The sequence below is a fragment of the Ixodes scapularis genome, unplaced genomic scaffold (assembly GCF_016920785.2).
Source record: "Ixodes scapularis isolate PalLabHiFi unplaced genomic scaffold, ASM1692078v2 PGA_scaffold1__304_contigs__length_218370807, whole genome shotgun sequence".
Classification (NCBI taxonomy): Eukaryota; Metazoa; Arthropoda; class Arachnida; order Ixodida; family Ixodidae; genus Ixodes; species Ixodes scapularis.
This window is the reverse complement of record NW_024609846.1, coordinates 91,664,452-91,686,224: the sequence shown is the minus strand read 5'-3', so window position 1 is coordinate 91,686,224 and position 21,773 is coordinate 91,664,452. Positions and strand designations below refer to the sequence as shown.

At 43.4% G+C, this 21,773-nt stretch overlaps 1 protein-coding gene across 1 annotated transcript in view; it reads right to left on the bottom strand.

Annotated features, from left to right (window-relative positions):
* Window positions 1-21,773, bottom strand: part of LOC121836109 (neprilysin-1-like) — a 66,694-nt gene that overhangs the window by 3,029 nt on the left and 41,892 nt on the right. Inside the window, exons 8-19 of the mRNA XM_042290841.1 lie at window positions 20,406-20,498; window positions 20,194-20,324; window positions 19,080-19,317; window positions 15,312-15,410; window positions 15,162-15,239; window positions 11,508-11,516; window positions 11,404-11,435; window positions 2,860-2,918; window positions 2,727-2,778; window positions 2,555-2,622; window positions 2,365-2,495; window positions 2,232-2,297 (exon numbers count right to left, since the gene is read on the bottom strand). Coding sequence (XP_042146775.1) covers window positions 2,232-2,297; window positions 2,365-2,495; window positions 2,555-2,622; window positions 2,727-2,778; window positions 2,860-2,918; window positions 11,404-11,435; window positions 11,508-11,516; window positions 15,162-15,239; window positions 15,312-15,410; window positions 19,080-19,317; window positions 20,194-20,324; window positions 20,406-20,498 — 1,056 coding nt within the window. The remainder of the gene's footprint in view (window positions 1-2,231; window positions 2,298-2,364; window positions 2,496-2,554; window positions 2,623-2,726; window positions 2,779-2,859; window positions 2,919-11,403; window positions 11,436-11,507; window positions 11,517-15,161; window positions 15,240-15,311; window positions 15,411-19,079; window positions 19,318-20,193; window positions 20,325-20,405; window positions 20,499-21,773) is intronic.

The following is a 21,773-nucleotide window of genomic DNA, read 5'->3' as shown; positions in this document are numbered from 1 at the left end:
GCTGAAGTTGTTTCAATGACCTTGGGTGCGTTGATTGACAGCTCTTGTGGCCAAACACTAGCCACAAATATTCTCCTAGCGAAAACAATGAGCATAACAAGTACCCTCCAATCACAATTTCTAGGTAAGGATGTATTCAAGTATTTCATTTCAGCACACAAGAGTGGAAATCTGCGAATCTTCGTAACTGAAAGGGCAATATACGTGGCGTTGTTCTTACTGCGATATTTAGAACGCACTCAAGCTTTCTTTTGACGGCACTCGCGGTGGCGACCGCTGCCGCGGCCGCGACGGAATGGACGATAAAAAATAAGGATTCGGCTCCGTGGGAGTTTTGACCCAAACCCGAACGCGAACCCCACATTCGCAGTCGCGCCTCAAGTTACAGAAATTGTTTCTCGTCAATGTCACCTTTCCTGGCTTAATAAAGGCACTCAGCACCTTGAAACTTTCCTTTTCCCTCCTATAACTTATAATTATACATTCACGTACTTCAAACATCATCAGAAAAAGAAAAAAAACTGCGCCGCGCTACGCCAATTTAGCACATTCAACTTTGCAACTTTATCACGGGGGAATATGCGGCGTCGCCGGGAACCGGGGCTCTTTATCCCGGCTCAAGCCGGCTACTGCCATGGACCAGACTCACTCTATACCAGGGTGTAAGATAGACAGGTTGGGAAACGGCCCATAGAAGCCTACCGCAGCGCCGTGACCGGATTGTGTACTCGTCTGCTTACGGAAAAAGATCGGAATCGGATTTGCATGGACCTTTCTGGGAGAGTGCACAAAATAAACCGAGAGCACGACTGTCCTTTATTAAAATCCACGAGAAACTAGGGAGCCTTCATGTGCGCTTTGCTAGGGTGATGCCACCCTTTGTAATACCACTCGCCGACAAACCAGCAGCCATTTTGTTCCTCGGCGATAATCCGTGGGGCTTATAACCCTCCCGGAAACAAGCACCTTATCTCAGAAGTTCGGAGCAGCGTTGTGGAACCCACGGAGGGAGGATTAGCATTTTCCCCCTCGGATGGGATTACCGATGGACACAAAGGCCACTTTCCGGCGCACGGGGAAACAATGAGATAAACAAAATGGCGGTGGAAGAGGGTGTGGGAAAGGGAAACAGGCAGTTGGCATCACTCTATGCGAAGCGCACATGAAGGCACTCTACGAGAAACCATCTCCGTCAGTTTAGCCGATCGCCACCGGTCGCCCACCCGGAGTGGGAGTTCGTGGTGCTCCACATAGATGGCGCCACAGAAAAAGGGAAAACCGAGAGGGACACAATCCGGTCGCTCATTTGGCTCTCGTTTCCCCACCTGTCTGTCTATCTTGCACCCTGCTCTATACACGGCTCTCCCCCTTCCGGGTCATTTTGCCGACCGGCGTCGTTTGTTAAAGTTCTAAGAGCGTGGTGCAAATATTTTCCCCAAGAGTTTTAAAACGATTTCTAGTTTTTTTTGCAATGTCCGATTTGAAGGAACACCTTGCGGCTGTTAAAATCATTATTTTCTTTTAGGAAAAATGGTGGCGGAAATTCATGTAATACTTCAGCAAGCTTTCAAAAAAGATGCTATGAAGAAATCGCAGGCATATGCGTGGTTTTCTCGCTTCAAGGCTGGTGAATTATTGATGAACACCCAACGTCGCTCAGGGCATTTGCGAGGGGAAATGCCACGATTTGTGGGGAATGGGAAAGTGGTGGTTCCATCACGACAATTCCCCAGCACACATGCTCTGTCAGTGCAAAAATTTTTGAACAAAAATAACAAAGCACCTCTTCCCCCCCCCCCCTCCCCCCTGGCCCTCTTTTTTATTTAATGGACCTCGTCCCGTGTGAAATTTCCTGTACGTCCTTATAAAAAAAAGAAAATTCTCGAACGAAAAATTTTTTGTGCATGTCGGGGATCCTTCAAAGCAGGCATTGCAAAAAAACGAGAAGTAATTTTAAAGCGCTTCGGGATAAAATTCACGACATGGCGTAGAACTATAGCAGACCATGCTGATCGGAAAATTTACGGTGCCGCTAAGCGCTGCTGGCGGCGGATGCTGGTACTACGAACAGCCCGCCCTCCCGAAGTTCATTCAGTTAATTTTCGGTACCCCACGGTACTTTTTTTTTAATCAAATTTTGTATGATTTGCGCGCTGTATAGACCTAAAGCATAAATTAACTCTCCAGTAGTGCTACTTTGATTCTCGTGCTTTATTAACCTTGATACTCACCTCAAATGCAGTTTCTAAGCCTTTAATATCGGCAAGATTTTCGTAAAGTGTTCCATATCCACTAATCTGTTAAAAATGCATGAAATATTAGGTATTGCACGAGTATGTAAATAAACTAAGCAAAATATATTACGTTCAAGTGAGTTTCTTCTTCCGTCTGACCGTCATACAGTTTCACGACACAACTTTGGAGGGGATCGAAATTCTGCGCCGTCTCGTTGTTCCACCATTTGCGGTTGTTTCCATTCTCGTCGTGGTAACTTCCTAGAAAATATTTATAGTTTGAAATAGATTTATCTAATAGGTATTATTAATTTACAAACCTGGGTAAAAAAAGCCGTGATTGAGCTCGTGTCCTAAAATAAATCCCAGAGTTCCCATTTTGACAGAGCTGTAGCCGTTGAAGGTGAATATATATTAATATCATGCAATTTAGTTATTTTTGGAATAGCAAAGCCAGTCACGATTGTTGAAAGCATTTTCATCTAAACTCACGATGGCAGTCCAGACGAGTAGAACGGGTGTTGCAAAGTCACCGCCGTCAATACTGGTGAAGGAAAGTGTAAAGTAAATAATAACCCTTGTCACAAGCATTAAAACGAAAAAAAAAAAATTTAAAAATATTTACCAACTGAATTTTCCAGAGGCAAATAAGCGGCAAACACTTCGCTCACATCATGGGACCATCTAGAAATAAAATGTAATAGCAACCGGGGGTGTACAATAGTTGTAAAAAAACGGAGTTAAATCTATTCGCGTGACAGAAAGTGCACATTGTTTCACCATTCTCAAAACTTCAGCAAAGTGTAAGAGCTGATAATTCATTAAAACAGCTCGAACTACGCAACCTCACAACATACGTTCTCATCGTATGCGCATGTCATTTCCCGCTAATACAACTGGGCGCTTTGAATGCGCCAGGGATGCACTGTAGGATTTCATATTCGTGTATACGTGGCTTCTTGATTTTGTGCGAACATCGGTACAAATTAAGTGAACTATGATTTGTAAACGAGCAAAATAAAGGAATTCGTCTAGAAAATATTCGCTAGCTGTACACTACGCGACAGGGTTAACACAAAGACGACATCAGCGATTTTTCTGAAATTTTACTGAGACAAGAAAATGCTGAACACAAAAACGCACTTTTTAGGTTCGAGCCCTGAAAAAGCACCCTTTGACACACTAGCACATTTGATAGCAGCTATTTAGTAGACGGATTTTTCCGAGAGCGCTCGGCGCATGCCTGGCGCTACCACAACCTTAGCTCACAGGAGGCTGGAGGCAGAGGTCGGGGAGCCGCGGAGACGCAGCGAGTTTTATGCACCCTTCAGAAACAGTCAAGTTTTCAGGATGCATTGCGAAAGCGGCGGCCTAGAAAAATTGGCTGGTGAGATTGATCTGTTATATAGTCCCCGTCTGCTCAAAGGATTATTTCAACAGATTTGAATTATACCCGTCGTGTTCAGAAATAAGCTGAGTATGATCCACAATATCCGTAAATGACAACCGCACGTTTGTATTTTGAGCCTGATGGCTGTATTTTTCGTTAGAAACATCCCACTCTGGCAAGCGCTCGGAGAACAGCCAGCGGAGAGCACGTGACATCCGGCGCCACCGTGACGTAGATTGTCTCGGGACGAGCAAAGCTGCGGCGAGGCTGGCGTCGACAGGATATCCTTGCCGTTCCAGCTACCGAAGCGGCCGAAGCACGCCAGCGATTGGGCCACCGCAACCCCAAAACTGCTTTTGTACGAACATTCAGTAACGCTTTATTCTTCTATAATCTTGTAAAGGGATAATAGCGAAGTCTGGGACACACAAACGAGAGTTCCAGTGAGAGGGAGGTTCCTCCTTCCCCTAGCCTCTCGTGGTAGACGGCGGCGAGCCAGGCATCGTCAATACCTGTCAAGGCTCCTAGACTGGCATTACAAACGAGGCTTTAGCGACATCCACCAGGGCCCGTTTGCTAATCGTTTAATTCGTTTTAAAACTCCTTTTCTTGTCGTTTCCAAAAAGAGATTGGTGAATCTGATGCGGCACTGCTTTCTTGAACACATATAGACCAAGAATTAAATACCGAAATTTTGTTGTAGTATCCCTTGAAAGGGGCACAACACTAAGACGAAACATTTTTTTTTTTCTGCCTGGTTAGGATAAATACGTCTCAAAAATTATGTTCGTCTAAAAAATTTTTTTTCTCAAATATTTATGTTACAATACGAAATTTTTCATTTCCTACCCAGACCGTAGCTGCAACCCCGTGGAATGATGATGATGATAACTTTTGTGCCCAACAGTGTGACCTAAAATATGTTTTATTAAAGAAAAAAAAAAGAAACTAAGCTTTTTGAAACCGAAACCGAAACATGAGTACGGAAGCTCATGGTCGTGACATTTGGACGGGGTGTACCGAGGATAAGGGAGCAATGTAGAGGAAAAGAGTGCTACCAGAAGTAACATTGCTACGCGCGACACGAAGTTGCGTGCAACGTTTGTCGTGCGATTGATTTTCACCTATATCCCTTCGGCTCGATGTTCATACGCTTAAAAATCGATTGGCTGGTACCACCAACGACAGTTAAGACGTAGCAACTCCACGTCCTTCGCAACGTTGGTCTCTCGTTCACCGCCATTGCCTCGCTCAGGCCGCGGTACGTCGCCATGTTGAGACTGCCTTAGTAGGTATGCATGATTAAATACAGGCTCAGTAAACACGGAGCACATACGCATTACGTGCACTTCTGTGATCTGTGCAACAATTGTTTTTACAAAAATATTAGGATTTTTTTTGGATGCCACAAATATGGGGCTTATATTATTTTCTATTTTTATTACTGAATGTGTGTCTTAGATTACGCACGACTTTGAATATGTTTGGCACGCATAGTTTGAATTCCAAGTAATCATGAAAAACACAGTGAGCGCCACTGAAACCGGCCGATTCTCGGCCGGCTGTTTTCGGGCGGAAGGAAAACGAATTTCGTGCCGTAAATTTTGTTCTGGTCAGTTGGGTTTTTCAGGTCATGCTTTAATAAAACTATCGGTGAGCATAAATGCAATAATCATGAAGCTTAAAAATTGAGACTGTGGTGAACGAAAGATAGGAAACTTTGAAGTTGAAAAGGGCACAGGAGAAAACCAACATGACCTAGATAAGCAGAAGGCCTCAGCACCGTCATCACAGTCAGATCGATGGAGGCCTGTGATTGGTCACGAGTGCTGCGTCAGTGTTCGGCCGGTGCTCGTGTTCAATCAGCACGTCGAAGGTCGGACTTGGGCCCAACAGCCGAGTTAGCGCGATCCGACTGTTATGACTTTTCTAGATGGGAGAGCAGGAGATGCGGAGGTTTTGAGTATTCTAGGTGGGGGTGTTGAAAAGCAACTAAATCGTTTATTTTTTCTCCTTACTTATATATCCCAAATTGACACCAGCAACTCCTCTCCCGGAAATACACTTCGTTCACAATGCACCGATTTGTAAATTGTGAACGTTGGTGCCAGTGTTTATCGGGAGTATATGAATAGCGAGAGAAAATAAACGATTTAGTTGCGTTCGAGACACCTTCTCCTGTGTCTTTCCTTCTTCGTCTCTAGTTTTCAACTTTTCCTCACCAAAGTCACGGGTTTTAAACATCTTGATTAACTATCGCCAGCTTGCCTGCTCACCCACGGTTGTTTTATTAATACTCTGTCACTGCCTCTTTAGAAAATGCATGACATGGCTTTATTATCTTTGCGTTTCTTTATTCGCGATTTGTGTTTTCGCTTTATCGGCTAATGCCCGAAATTTATCAGATATTTGCTACGGGGCGATGATACGTCGCTCGGCGCTCTCCGGGCGTTTTTGAAACACTCAATGAGGAAGAAAAATATCGGCTATTTCTTGCTTATGCTAGTGCCACAAAAGATGTAAAGGATTACTTTTAATACAATATAGTGGCTAAATAAAAAAGCGAATACGGAGGAGTAGCCACATAAATCTTGTCGTTAACCACACGCCAGAAAGCCTTTTCTCCTTCAAACGTAAAATAAGGGCGAAGCGACAAACACAGTCAAGTTGACAAGAAAACAATACTTAACATTTATTGGAGGGCGTCCATAACTGCATGTGTTTAATTCGGATGCACACGGGAGCACACGCAGTGGCCCTATAGTTTAGCGACACTTAAGCAAACTTTTTGTTCTGCGCGTTCCTCTAATAATACTGTTCTACAACGAGGAGTACGTTTGTCTGCGTCATTATCATTTTCCTTCATACTATAGTCGGTTACAAGTCAAGAAGGTGGGAGAAGCTCCTCCCACAAGCGTGATGCGCCCGTTTCAGATCCGTCCGCATTCGAAAGAAGAGTTCACAGGAAACGCTCCTTGTTCCACTCCAATGGATAGATATTGGGTATACAGAGCGATGCCAACTTGTCTCCGATCCCACTTTTGAAGAAAGCGACCTTTGCATTCATCGGAGGGGAACCGACCGAGCCCCTGAAAGCAGCTTTTGTATCCATCGGAGTTGGAAACTAATCCCCTAACGTCGTATTTGTTTCCATCGGAGGGGGAAAACTCTAATTTCCCTCTCGTGGCGTCCACAATGCTAAGTCAAAGCCGAAAGTTAAGCTAATATGTACAGAAAGGCAAGACCCTCCTCGCGCGTTGGCCGCGACGTCACGGAAACGATGGGACGCTATTGGATGCGGAGATGGCGGAGGTTCTATCTATTGTGAAAATTGAGCAGATCAAAATATCAGTAAGCATTACACCAAAAAACGCGAACGCATGTTTTGGCATCTTGAAACGAAAGGTTCAGGATGCCAATACCGAAAGCATCTACTAAAAGATGGATGTCCACCTTTCGGTGGGCATGCACCTGGCTATGAATGACAATTAATGTAAAAGGAAAACTCAAACCACAAAATAATGCGGAGCCCGACGCTTCAAGGCCAGTTCGGCCCCTTGTTCACGGGTGGCTGTTTTCGTTATTTTCGTCGTCTTGCAAATCGCCCGGTGTTGTTAGCTTCTTTGAAGTGGCTGTTTTTTCCGCACGTGTGTTATGGTCCCTAGCACCCCGCGTGACGCACTGCAAACCGGACACGTAGGCACTTGGAAGTGTCCCAGTCGACCGGTTGACGTTATTTTCGGTGTTTTGAACGTACGTTATCAAACTACCATCATTGGTTGCTGTCACCACTCACGGGGAACACAAACACGTACTTGCAGAACTCCGGCCACTTATCGAGCTCACCTCCGGTCTCCAACTGCAGGATGACGAACGTCTCATGTCCTTCGACGTGGTATCTCTATATACAAGTGTGTCCGTGCCTCTTTGCGGTGTTTGTAGCGAGAACGGCACTGTCGTCCGACACTGAACTCTCCGAGAAGACTTGCCTCTCCATCGACGAGATTTGCCAGCTTCTGGACATAAGCGAGACTCTCGCATCCGTTTCACGAAAATACGGCGTCAGTGTGACAGATAAGACAGTGTCCACCATTGGACGCCTCTTCTCTCTTCCTAAGGGTCGTCCCCCTAAAAAAAGGCTCAGGAACTCGTCTACAGGATTCCTTGTGGTGACTGCGCCGCCTCCTACGTTGGGGGAACTATAAACTTCCCGGAACGTCCACGCCAGCATCACAATATCGTCAAAAAGAATAACGTGCAAGGTAGCGCGCTGGCAAAACACGTGCAGAAAGAGAGTCACAAGATCGAATTCAACAACTGCTCTATCTTCTGCACGGAAAGAAACTGGCGAAGACGCCTTTTTTTTAGAGTCCTGGCGCATTCAAAACACCGAAAATAATGCCGACCGGTCAGCTGGGACACTTTCAAGCGCCTTCGTGTCCGGTTTGCGGTGCGTCACGCGGGGCTTTACGAACCACAACACAGGTGCAGAAACAACGACGGCTTTAAAGAAGCCAACAACATTGGACAATTTTCAACACGAGGAGAAGAACGGGAAACAGTCACCCGTAAACAGGGGGCCGAATCGGCCTTGAAACGTCAGGATCCAAATTATTTCTTGGTTAGAGTTTTTCTTTTACAGTATGTGGCATCTTGTATACATGTTTTTTTATGCGCTTTATTGCTTCTGGGAGTGGGTTGTTCTTCACGAGCATCAGTTTATAGGTAACTCAAGGTTTCTGCTGTTCAATCTTCAGCTTACATTTATATGCAAATGTTTCCGTTTTGTGTGTGAATGCACGGGGGCGTGCATCTGTGTAAGTGTATCTTTGCGAGGAGTGCAAGCGACCACTCTTGCGTGCGTAACAGCGTGATGTACCGCACATGCGATTACCTCTCCCTGTCCAACCCTGCACCTGAAGCTCACCAGTACACTCAGATAGACTTATGTTAGAAAGGTGATTTCTCGTAACGGATTTTCAAGGAATGTGCGTGAAATAAAACTTAGCTTACTGTCTCTGAAAAACGCACACCAAATGGCGGTACAGCTTATATTAAATTATTCATATATTAAATGCACCCTCAGTGCCCGAAGGCAATGCGAAGGGAGAAAGAAGATAGAAAAAACCGGTAGTAAAACTGCGACATTTGAACAATAAAAATTATATAACAATAAATAAACGCTCAAATAGGTCATACATCATCCCAGGAATGGTTAGTGAAAGCATTTGGCTACAGGTTAGGGTTTGTGATGGGGTGATGGGAGCGATCGAAACGGAAGGTGGTTTTATTTTTGTGGTATGCGATGAAAGACGGACAAGCGAAATGTCACGGCTAATAAACTCGGGAACGCAAAAAAAAAAAAAAAACGCGTATGAAAAATCAAATAAGATAACTATGAAGTCAGGAAAATTAATATATTCATTCATTTACTGCACGGCAAAGGTTTACAAAAACTACACTAAGACGAGAGAGACAACACGATATACAGGTTCCAATATTAAAATCATTAGTAACCAACTAGCATATTCATAAGCACTAATTAGATATGGTTAAAGAGGAAGACACGGTTCCAAAATCACTTATTTTTAACTTGAAAACAATACGCTTATAAAACTATTTCTGAATAATAAAATAAAAGACTTTCCAAGGAATTAATGATCCTCTTTGCCTTGTCCGTCATACTCCGCGTTTTACTATAGAGAGCCATAGCTGTTACAGCCTGTCAGCAGACTCCGTGCGCTACAACACCGAGCACTGGTAGCAGCCCAGTTCCTAGACCAGGGAGGGTGCCTGTTTGTGTGAACAGGTGCCGGCGTGAGGATTTTGTAATAAAAAGAAGAAAAGAGATTCTTCTTTCCTAACCCTCGGGCAGAACGTCTCAATTTTTATCCCGTATGAAGAACAGTGCTCGAACACTATCATTAATCATCTAGAAATTTACAGCAAGACGTCATACAATTGACTCTCCCACTAAGTGGATTAGGTTGGCGAAATAAATGATAAGGCAACCATTACTACATTTGACGCCTCTCAACTTATTAATGTAAAGGAAAAAAAAAATTACACCATCTTCCCGAGGGGAACCATGGGGTGATGCGGAGCATCGCGGATCGTTATTGAACTTCACGGTCCCGAACCTCAGGTTCTGCTGCTCGACGTTCTCGAACCGCCGCTGCTTCACGTTGTCGTAGTTCAGCATCCGCCGCTCGACGTTGACGAAAGAACGCCGCTTCTCGTTGCCGTAGTTCAGGGTCTGCCGCTTGCTTCAAGCGTTTGCGCTCAGCGTCGCGTGCCCTTCGCTGCGCAGCTTTGTCTTCAGTGGACGTAGCGTTGCTGTTAGTTTGTGGGGTGGTGCTGACGCTTGCTTGCGCCAACCCACTAACTGACGGGACTGTTGCTTCCATCACACTTCATCGGAAGAACGGAGTGAAGTGGAGTCAACAGCGGTGAACTGAACGCGCGCAGAAAAAAATTGGTTTGCTCTTTATGTTTATACAGCCTTGATGGAGATGCGCCACAACGGGTAATCGGTCTCTTAGCTGTAGATGAGAAATTTAGCCAGTGCAGTACAACCGCTAACCTGGGGTTTTTAACGTGCATCACGCAGTAGTGATCACACGAACACGTGCCGGTACGAAACTCCTCCAGGTCGAAACGGGCGGGGGCGGCGGGGATCGAACCCAGGAGGTTCCCAGCGGAAGCTTTCGCTCCACGCTCCGAGCCGAGACGCGTTAGCCCACTCGGCCACTTCCTCCCCGAAAGCGCGCAGCGCGCTACCGCTGCTTATATTCACACTTGAAGGAGAGGAGACTAGAGGAGGAGAGTTGCGCATGCGCGCGCGGTGTGAGTAGAAGCGAACGCACGCGAAGTGCACGCAGCTGGTAAGAGAGAGAGCGGAGAGTGTAACGCAGAGCTGTTGGAGAGAGGGAAGGAGGAGAGTTGCGCATGCGTAGTGTGAGTGCGGACTACGACGCCGCGGGACATAGACCCCAGCAAGAGATGCTCCGCATCTAAAACAGCTCAGTTTAGCTTTGCAAACCGCCATTAATATCCCGGCGGCCAAGTCCCGAACGTGTTGGCCGTGACTTTCAATAAAAGCAGCACACTCTACAGGGGATTTTTTGTTTTCAAAACTATACTAACTTCTTCGCATTGTGAATCAATTATGCCCAGAAAACCTGACAAAGCAAATGAGATGGCGGTTATTGAGGTTGTATAGCTAGGTTTCTTTTCTTCGAAAGAATCAAGAGGAACTACGCTAGAATCGGGACCTAAATTGGCTAATACTGGTCGGTGAGCCATGTAATGCGACAGGCCTGCTCTTAAGTACAAATCATATCATGGTCTGAACATTCCCCCGGAGTAAAGCCTTCAGGAGCGAGTAAGCGTTTATGGCGCTCCTGACAGTTTTTGGTCAGGTTTTCTTCTTTTACAGCTGGTGTACTTAAGCCTTAATGAGGAATATATAGAGAGTCTTTGGTTGAGGACCGAAATCTAGTCGATGTCATTTTTTTTTTTTTTTTAAATTTTTCTATCGAAGAGGAAGGATCTTTTTCAACAAAATAAAACAACAAAGCCAAAACCCTTACAAACTAAATAGCAAATGACCAGTCATGGTCGTAGTTTAACATACATATTAATACAAATACGATAACTGATTCATTACTGCAATATGTGTCCAAGCCATTTTTTTAAATACCTTCAGATCTGAGCACTGCAGTGGTGTACAGGGACACGTGCAAATGTTTTCTTTTGAAAAAAAAAATGTATACTTACTCTTTACTCCGATTGTAGGGACAGTGCACCTTCTGTAATTTATGAATAGCATTGTTTTTTCTGAAGCTCAGGTAAATATCAAGGAAAGGGTCATCTGGTGTTACGTTCCCAACCTGCATAAAACACATTAAGGCCCATTACATCCACTTAAATTTGTTCTTTAACGCTTTTAACAATATTTCATAAGTCTCCTCATCAAATGTTTGTTTTCCCGCATTGCACAAAAATGGCGCTAATTCAGTAAGAAGTGTTGAGCCGGGGTTACACTGGTCATAAATCATTTAAAAGACAGTCTGCAAACACGAGTCACAGCAGTATCCGTGGTTCGAATGCCTCGTACCAAGTTTCCTCCTTGAACTCATTGCTCTGCGGCATTCGAAGCAAGGATATCGCGGTGACTCCCGTTCGAATCTGTCTGCAGGCTGTCTTTTGTATGATGTATAAGCAGTGTGACTCCGGCTTTATTTATTTATTTATTTATGCAATACCCACAGCGCCAAATCAGGCATTACAGTGGGGGGGATATACATACAAAAAACAACGTACAATGTCAGTCAGACCTCTGCTCCACGGCAGATAAATCATTCAAACAACATATAAACCTTAATTATAAACCATACAAGGAAATAGAAACTTATAAACAACACATATAAACATAGCTTATAAACCACGCAGGGAAGAACTCAAGCTAGATTTAATCTAACAGAGAAAAAAAGTGATCATTTGACAGTACGCCAACCAAAGACGGAGGCAATCGATTCCACTCGTAGATAGTTCTTGGAAAAAAGGACATCCTAAATACCTCTGTTTTGAACGAAATTTCTCTCACCTTGAAACTATGGTCAACGCGCTCTGATTGATAGTGGGGCTGCATTATATACATGTCTCTTTGAATGCCAACTGTCGAATGATAAATGCAATGAAACAACTTTAAACGAAGTCTCCTTCTGCGAGTTTCGAGGAGCTCCCATTTTAAAACATCTTTTGTGCGTGTTGCGCTGAAATCTATATTATAATTCCCGGTAACAAACCGAGCAGCTAAGTTTTGCAGTCTTTCTAGTTTTATTTTGTCACGTGCTGTGGGCGGGTCCCAGACTACACAGGCGTATTCCATGACTGACCTGACGTATGTTTTATAGAGCAAATCCCGAGTATCTTTATTGAAATTTCTTGCATTACGACGGAGGAACCCTAATATTTTACCAGCCTTGGCCACTACGTAATCAACGTGTGTGTTCCATCTTAAGTCAGTCGTGTAATTTACCCCCAGATATTTATATTCTAACACTCTTGATAAAATATTGTTATTTATGGCATAAGATGCAGCGTACGGGTTTTTTTTCCTTGTGAATGTCATAAAAACAGTTTTCCCTAAATTTAACTGCATACGCCATCTGAGGCACCACTGGTTAATTCGATCAAGATCCCGCTGTATGATATTAGCATCCTCAACAGAAGCAACAGCCCCATATAAAACGCAGTCATCCGCGAAAAGTCTCATCTGCGACACTACTCCCTCGGTGATATCATTAATGTATAACAAAAAGAGAAGTGGCCCCAGGACCGATCCCTGCGGTACACCAGATGTGACTTGCACAGTAGAGGACTGTGAGCCATTTACAACGACAAACTGACTTCGTTGTCTCAGATACTCGGAGACCCAGGAAACCACTTGCGGGTTAATATTGTAGTTATTCAGTTTTGCAATTAGTAAAGAGTGCGGTACCGTATCAAAAGCTTTCCTGAAATCTAAAAATACACAATCTATCGAGAGACGTCTATCTAAAGCATAGGCCAGGTCATGGGTAAATTCGGTTAGTTGTGTTACACAGGATAGTCCCCTCCTGAAACCATGCTGACGGGGATTAAATAAACAATACCTATTCATGTGCTCTACGATACTCGTATACAAAATGTGCTCTAGGACTTTACACGCAACACACGTTAGCGATATCGGGCGGTAATTTCCTACGTCATTACGCGGACCAGATTTGTGAATTGGGACGACTGCAGCGTTTTTCCAGTCATCTGGGAGGCAAGCTTCGTTCAGTGATTTCATAAAAACTATTTTTAGAAAAGGTGATAGCGATCGCGCACAGAGTTTGAAAATGTGGTTTGGTAAACCGTCAGGACCGCCTGCTTTAGAAGTATTCAGCCCCTGCAAAAGTGATTCAATTCCACGTTCACTGATAACGATATCATTCATATCACCCACCCCTCCTCGGAACGCCTGTCTATCCCCGTCATCACTTGGTATTACGGTGGTGAAAACTGAACTGAAGTACTGATTAAATGTTTCTGCTTTAGCGATGTCATCATGGACAATGCCATCACTGGAAGTGAGCGGCGGAATGTCTACGACATCCTTTCCATTTCTTTTTACATGTTTCCAAAATTCTTTCGGGTTGTCTTTTAGACGTGACTCAATTGAATTACTAAACGTATTTTTTTACTGCTTTTAAAAAGCCTGACAAGACAAAAAAATTTTTTTTCATGCTAGGTGTTGAAATGGCATGTCAGGACATTGCAAACAATTGTTTCACCATAGAGGTGCGTAGTTTTTTTTATAAAAAATAGGAATACGAGGCCCAATTAAAAAATTCCGCCAGTGCCCTGTGACGTAACAGTACCGCAAGGTGTCGGGGCGGTCAGAAGGGAGGCATCGCCGGAAGTCACGTGAGTTTTATCCCTCCTCGTGCTTACCACGAGCGTGTGGAATATTTTTTTTTAATATTTTTGTTATTCCCCGCACCTCCACGAGAGATCCAAGCAGACAAGGTTTCTTTTATTTGCTGTTCGTCGCTTAATGTTGCTGTAAAGGTAGAAGAAGAGGAGTCAGTGAACTGACGTAATCAATTACAATGCCGAGAAGGTGCTGTGTGAGGGACTGTGCCGGTATTTCAGCAACTGAAGAAGAGATCACACTGCATGCATTTTGTGAGAAACGGCAGGCATCTTCAGCCTAGAGAGTATGCGATGATTCGACGACCTCGGTGTCCGAACCTTCAGCAATGCAATTGGGCGTGTCGTACGCTAGCAATCCTAATTTCTGCGAGCGTTCTAAAATTTTTTTTTTCAAAACTTGATAGTTTTTTTTATGCCCAGTATTGCTCTGTATCATCGGACTGACGGTGTGCACTCGTACACTGGCTTGCACTCGCAACGCTTTCGTCATTGACCTCCATCACGTCGATCCACTGACTCTTCGTCCTCAACTTTTACAGCACGCAAACTAACCAACGGTGCATCGATAAAGAGCTAGTAGTACTGAAACTTCGTCTTCTACAATCGCTCGTACAAAGAGCAGAAAGAAAAGTCTTAGGCACGGTCGCGGAGAGCACGAGGAGTGCAACTCACGTGACTTCCTGCGAACTCACTTTTAGTAACGTAGGTCGATGCCTCCCTTCTGACCGCCCCGACACCTTGCGGTACACTGCTACGTCACAGTGCACTGGCGGGAACTTTGAATTGGGCCTCGTATTTCTATTTTTTATAAAAAAGACTACGCAATTCTATAGTGAAACAATTTTTTTGTAATGTCCTGACATGCCATTTCAACGCCTAGCATGAAAAAGATTTTTTTTTTTTTTGTGGCGTGTCAGAGGCTTTTTAAATAAATTTATTCCAAGAGCAAAACCCAAATTTAAGGGACAATTCAATTTTGATATAACTGTTAAATGTATTTGTGTTTATCTATGTGATGAACTACTCAGACATATTGAACACATGTATATAAAATTGTACTTCAATATGCTCACGTGTTTATACATGTCTTTTAAGACATCTTCTTGATATATGTCTTTGGGGTAGCCTAATTTAAAAACCACATTTTTGAACTGAAAGCAAACAATAAACATTACTTCTGTGAATCCATCGAATAATTTACATCTGATTTCGAGCAAACTTACCTTATGTATTTCCTCTTCTTTAGTGTCATTGTCCATCCATGTGGTATTTTGAATAACAGCTAAATGAGCTTCTCTAACACTTTCGGCAAGTGACTCTACCTGAAAATAGAAGCATATTTCTGACCCGAAAAAAAAGTAATTTTGAGGAAATATACGTTTCAAATTTCACACAACAATTGTTCGCTGCACGCAGCTAAAGAATGAAAGTATGTTGTTTCCGTTCTAAACGTGCTTGCTTGAAAATCACGGTACGAATCAATTTTAAATCATTTGTGTCAATCTAGTTTGTAACGGTTCTATTTTTCAAGGAGAAAATAAAATAAAATATTGTGGGCTATCAGTTTAGAATTTGAAAGTCATGAACACGTTGTGCTATAATGAGCTACTGCTTACCAGTCCCCACAGTGTCATGATTTTTTTAATGTTGAATATCTGTCGTTTTTGTTTTTAACAGAGTTAGTGTAAACTAATTCTGTTACCCGCCGCGATTGGGTTTTGTTTGAAGAACTTGTTTATGCGAAAAGCAAATTCGTCTGCTTCTTGATGCCTCAAAGCAAGCTGCCTCAAGGTCTACCCACTATCCTTCATACAGAAGCAATCAGAGTTCAGCGTTCTGACGTCATCACAACCCCTGCAAGACAAGCAGACCAACTTGCGCTCCGCATAGGTCCCGGTACGTGCTGAGCCTACAGTTCGTTCATCACGGACTAGGTTGCATCTTTCCCACAGCCGAAGTCTTCACCTTTAACCAAAGCACCCGGGCTACCGGGCACACAAACTTACACAGCCAGCAGAATACTCAAGTACACTTTTCAATGGGCAGGCCTCCTTGTAAACCTGACCACTAAGTTTAGATGGATTCGGATCGACCAGCAGCGGCACCAGGTGTCGAAGGATCACAATGCAAAGCTCGTGACCTTCAGACCGTTTCCGACGTGTCCGGTTATGCTAAGCAAACCTCCCGTAATCCCTTGCTCGAGCACTCGATTCGATCCGCTAGCGTATACATGGAGAGTCTCGATTCGGATTGACCATCTCAAACCACCCCGTCCCAGCGGATCAGTTTGGATCCGATCCGATCCGATCCGAGTTGTTTACATGGACCGATTCGATTCGTTAACTGAATCCGATGCGCTGCAGTCGCATCCATGTAAACGTAGCCATAGACGCGGGTCGCGGACGCAAGCCACGCCGGCAAAGACCTCGGATTATGTTCCATCGGTTAGGAAAAGGGGGAAGGGGGGGGGGGGGATTTTGGGGGACCCGAGCGCGACAGAGGTTTACGAGTAGACGTAGACATAGTGTTGGGTGAAACACCGGAAGTGTTCTCCGTATTCTTGGAATCCTGTGTGGTCGTTCGCTGCGCTTGCGTTTACAAAACACATGCGTTTGTCTACTCGGCTGTGTCGGCCAAGTTCTCAGTTTATCTACTTTTTAACGCCTAAAGCTCGCGCTCTGCTGTGGCGGAAAACGTTTCCTCGTGATGCACGTTTTGGTGCTTCTCGCCTAAATCATCAAGGTCACTTGATCAAAGAGAGGGACACTGCCAGTTGCGAGTGAGCGTTTGTCTCTCGTGATCGTTCTCTACTTTCTCCTTGTCGCTTGTGCGCTTTTTAAACAAAATGAAACCAGGGCTCCTGTCTTGATGTTTAGGCTCTGGGCCGTGTACCTGACCTTGGGAGCTGACACTTTGGCCTTCCGGTGATGGTAGTGTCGCTCGCCCGATTGGTCGAGAGTGCGTTTGGCATTGGTATTCTAACTAGACCCTGATTGGATAGGACAGGCCTCGGCGCACTGACATGATATTTGGCCGGGCGGGAGATTGTTGAATCTGAACTGCCCCGTACAGGGGCCTTTTTTACCGCGGTGTGCCGCGTTACTGCTGTCGTGCGAAACAGCCCCTGCTGTCCGGTCCCAAGTTACCCATATAAAAATGATTTTTCACTTTTTATTGAAAACGTGTTGACTTCTTCTTGACTCTGATTACTTTCTTTTGACTTTGACTTTCTGTTGACATGGAAAACAGAAAGTTTGTTGATTTTGTGTTGAAACTTTTTTGATGATTCTTTTCAATCTTAGTCAAAAGAAAATCTATTAATTTTCTATTAACTTTACGTTGATCTTTTTTTACTTCTTTTTGACAGTGTCATCAGTATGAGTGCAGACGTTCTGTTTACTGAAAATGCTGAAAATGTTGACTTGATTCTATGTAGGCAGTGTCAATAGAATTGCTACAAACTTTCTGTTGACTTTTTATTGAACATAGTACACCTCGACTAGATGTCAAAAGTCACTAAGTTTCTCAATAAACTCTGACAAGGTGAGAACGGTAGGGAGCAGCTTCAGTTATCCCGCCTCCAGCGCGAGCATACCACCCTTGACACCACTTCGGCGTTCGTGCACCTCGAGCGCGCGCGTGCAGAAAAAGCACGACAAAAGGCATGGGGCGTGTGCTGGAGGCCAGGCGTTCAAAAGACATGCCCTGCCGTTCTCACTTTGTAGGTGATTCTTGTGACTTTAATGACCATATTAATGTAGACAACCTGTATAAGAAACAAAATAACCATTTTAATGTGGAGAAGCTGCCTTGACTCACATCGTCCTGAGTGGTGCTATGCAGAGAAACGATAACATTTCTTCTAGAAGCCGTAATGTGGATGTTGGTTTAGCGACTGCGCCATAATATTATTAGTTGTACCAATGATTTTATTAAGAGATATCGTCCTCACACTCCAAAAAACTGTTTTCCCTTTGGCAGGCTCCCGAGAAGAAGATCGAATACTTGGAACATTAATAAGTGCCTAGGTGGTCAGCGGCCATTTGATCACCTTCAGTATGTAGGTTATATAAGGCTCTGGAGCTGTTAACGGGACTGTGATTACGTTGTTCACTGCTGGTGTTTGTTTCTGTTTATTTCTATTCCGGAGTTGTGGTATGTAAGTAGCTGATTTAAAATGCACAGAAGGACACTATTTCCTAACGAAAACCAAAAATTCTAAATAAAACAAATAGAAAAATATTCGCTTTTTTACGTCATTTTGCTGCAGCCGATTTGGGAGCAGAGTGGAAAGCCATAGTAAGCTTCCAAAACTTTGTTTAATGAATAGCTATGCTATAAAGATTTTTTTTCTTTTTACACGGCTGTAGTTTTTCATTTGAAAAGCTACAAAAGAAGCATATTGGTGGTGACAAAAAGTCTGTTGACTTTTTTTTATTAAGAAGTAGACCATTATTCAAAAGAATGTCAACAGAAAAGCTAGAGAATGTCAAATGAAAGGCAATGACAGTTTATATACTCTGATGATTTTTCCCAACAGCCTTTCAAGAGAAAAGCACCACGGCTTTTTGTAAGGGTAGCCAGCGTCCTCAATGTAAGCGGAAGGACCCTTGACGCCAAAGCGTCCGTCTCGTAATTGTTGAATTACGTTTACCATACGCGGGAGTTGGTTATATTTACTTTAAATTTCTGCTGTTTTATGTAGTTGCGTTACGTACCAGTAAAGTTCTATTCGATTTATTTATTACTTCATGAGCCTAAACATTTATTAACTCTCTTCTGTCGGCTGCATAAGAAAACCAAAATCTTCTTCAGCATGTCCAAAACCAGCAATCGCCATCCTCATTCAAGTTTCCCCCCGTCCACGTTGCTATAACACGTCGTACGTTTCCAACGAAGGTGCAGGGTAGAACAACCTAACATAGCTGCTAGCTTGAGTGCGAGGTTAATATTACAAAACCATTGACGATTTTTGGTTGTAGGGTACTCACATCTTGTTTCTGCGTTGAATTAAAGTACTTATCCACATACAGCTTTCCCATCCCGTTGCCGATTATGGGGTCATACGGATCGTTCATTGCGCTGATGCAATGTCTCCATCGAGGCTCTGTTTCCTGGAGTCCCCTCCACACTTTGTTGAAATTAAAGTTGAGTGTTGTCATATTATGCGAAGCAATCGGACCCAATTTAGACAGAAGTTTCCATCCAAAATAGTTGTTCACTATTACCCTAAGGAAAAAAAAACAAGATCAATTATTTCTGCGTCGCATATTCATTTACAATTCCGAAGCCCTAACTTTGCCATCTCAAATATGCTGGTTTTGTCTTTTTTTTTTAATTGCGCCAAATTTAGAGAAGGTTGCTAAATGTCATCCAGATTCAAGCAGAATGTTTATATGTCATTTGCTCCTTATTAATATTCTAGGCAATACAAAGTTTTAAAAGACCCGGTGCCTCGTAGTGTTTTTTTATTTTATTTTAATAATTGCACGAATATTTGTCATTCTGTGCAAACGTTATCGCACAATATTCTTTACATAGCTTAGATGTGCCTTAGACACTTATAGTTTGTGTAATTATTACTTGTAAATCAACTCTAGAATTCAATATTCAGCAAAATGACTCGATAAATCATCGGGCCAATAGGACAACTTGGTTTGAAAAACCGTAAGTAACGACAATTCATTATGAGATGGGAAAACTCGAGAGGCGGTTGTAACAGTTATGTTAGTTCTTATCTGGCTTAATATTTTATTTACAACTTTGTTATTTTATTCTAAGTTGTCGAAGATAACTGTAAGTCTTTCGTAGAAAAGCACGTAAGACATATCCTTAAACAAAATTCCAGCACAATGATGACGTGAACTAAAGTGGCGAAGCGGGCGAGTTGGTTCATGATATAGAATTTAAAAGCGCTAGCAAAGACGAGGACAAAAAAGGAAGGCGAACAGGACGAGGACAAAAAGGAAGGCGAACAGGACAAGCGCTCGTCCTGTTCGCCTTCCTTTTTTTTTTGTCCTCGTCTTTGTTAGCGCTTTTAAATTTTATACAATTATGACGGCTTCTGTTGAACGTTAAAACACTTTGCAAAGCCTTTTTTCTTACCCAGATGTTTCATTAAGCAACTTCATAGCTCCCCTAAGGAATCTTTCATTGATAGCATTGACTTCTTCCTCTCCGGTTAAGTTCACTGACGCATCTTGGAAGATATCCTTTAAAAACTGAAGCCACCCTTCCTGGCAAAACAGAATAACATACCTGTATGCATCCAACTCGTACACCAGCTCTCAGCTAGCTATTTATGATGTAAGGCTTACTGATTCTAATTTTCTATCAATGTCTTTCAGCTTCGTGGATGGCTCGGACTCCTTTTGAGGTGGGCTTGTAGATTCGTCACTTCTTGCCTGGAGCTGGATTATAAGAGCAGGTGATCATCCGGTGAACACGGAAAATTTTAAAAAGCGCCAATATTGCATCTTACAGCTTTAAATGATTTTGATCATTAATATTACAAAGCCGGACATTAGCTATACTTGAGAAGTTTTGCTTAGAGTATCATGTATGAGTCGATATTTAGAGCTGCTTTGATTGTCTAGATTGTATCTCATAGTTTATAGTAGGTTTCGTTACCTTCAACTGCCGCGATTTTAAAACAAATTAAGCGATTGGTGTTCAGAATATTCGGCCACTTCTACCCCTGAAAAATTTCGTGATTGACCAAAGGATGTATTCGTAGAAATGTACAACCCACCTCCGACAAACTACACTTTATTTCATTGTGTGTGGGCCATCCCAGTGAATGACCGAACTCTCTTTATATAAGGCGCTACTCATTACCGGCTTGCAGCACTGCAAAAACTAAGTTCGTCTTGGGCATATTGCACTCGTAATATCGTGCGAACGCCAACAATATTTTTAGAAAGGTGTGGTAGTTAATTTCGAAAGGCGTTGTCCTTAGCTTCAAACGTTGAACAAGTTTAGTAATATTAGGGGGCATTAAAGACGCTTACGTTGGAGTATTTGTCTTGTTCAAAAAGAGGCTAGACGCTTTTTTATTGCATTTTTTGACAATGTGGCTTCACAAAAAAGACAGCTTTAAAATAACCAATCTTTAAACATATACATTTGAACACGTGAGCCTGACTTTATGGCTTAAAAGCCGACGACTACTTCGCGCTTTCCACTTTTCACTTTATTCGTCCCCTCCCCTCCTCTACCCTGCCCACCGTTGCTTGTTTCCTCCTCTTCCATGGTGAGGAGGATCGTCTGCCTTGCAGAATCTCAAGTCTGGTCGTCGGCCTTTAAGCGGCACGTTTTTTTCGATTGAGTGGTGTCACCAATAATATGTCCTCAGTCATGACCTGAAGTATGCGGAGGGCAAGTTCGTCTGCTTCTCGCGCAGGGGGTAGCGGTGACGTCAGAACACCGAGCCCTGATTGGCTGATCGCGACCCCCTATCAGAGCGTCGTCTGCTCCTTTGCAACGTCGTCTGCGTCAGTCTTACCTTTGTTGCGACTTTCGGAAGTGCAGAGGCCATGTTCACGAAACGATCTTACGCCAAAAATGTGAGTAAGACAAAACGTACGAACAAATTCGTATTCATGAAACGAAATTATAGTACGCTTTGCGCAGGTTACGACGGAATCCTACGACAGCTCTTCGATCAAATCAGCATGATCGACAGC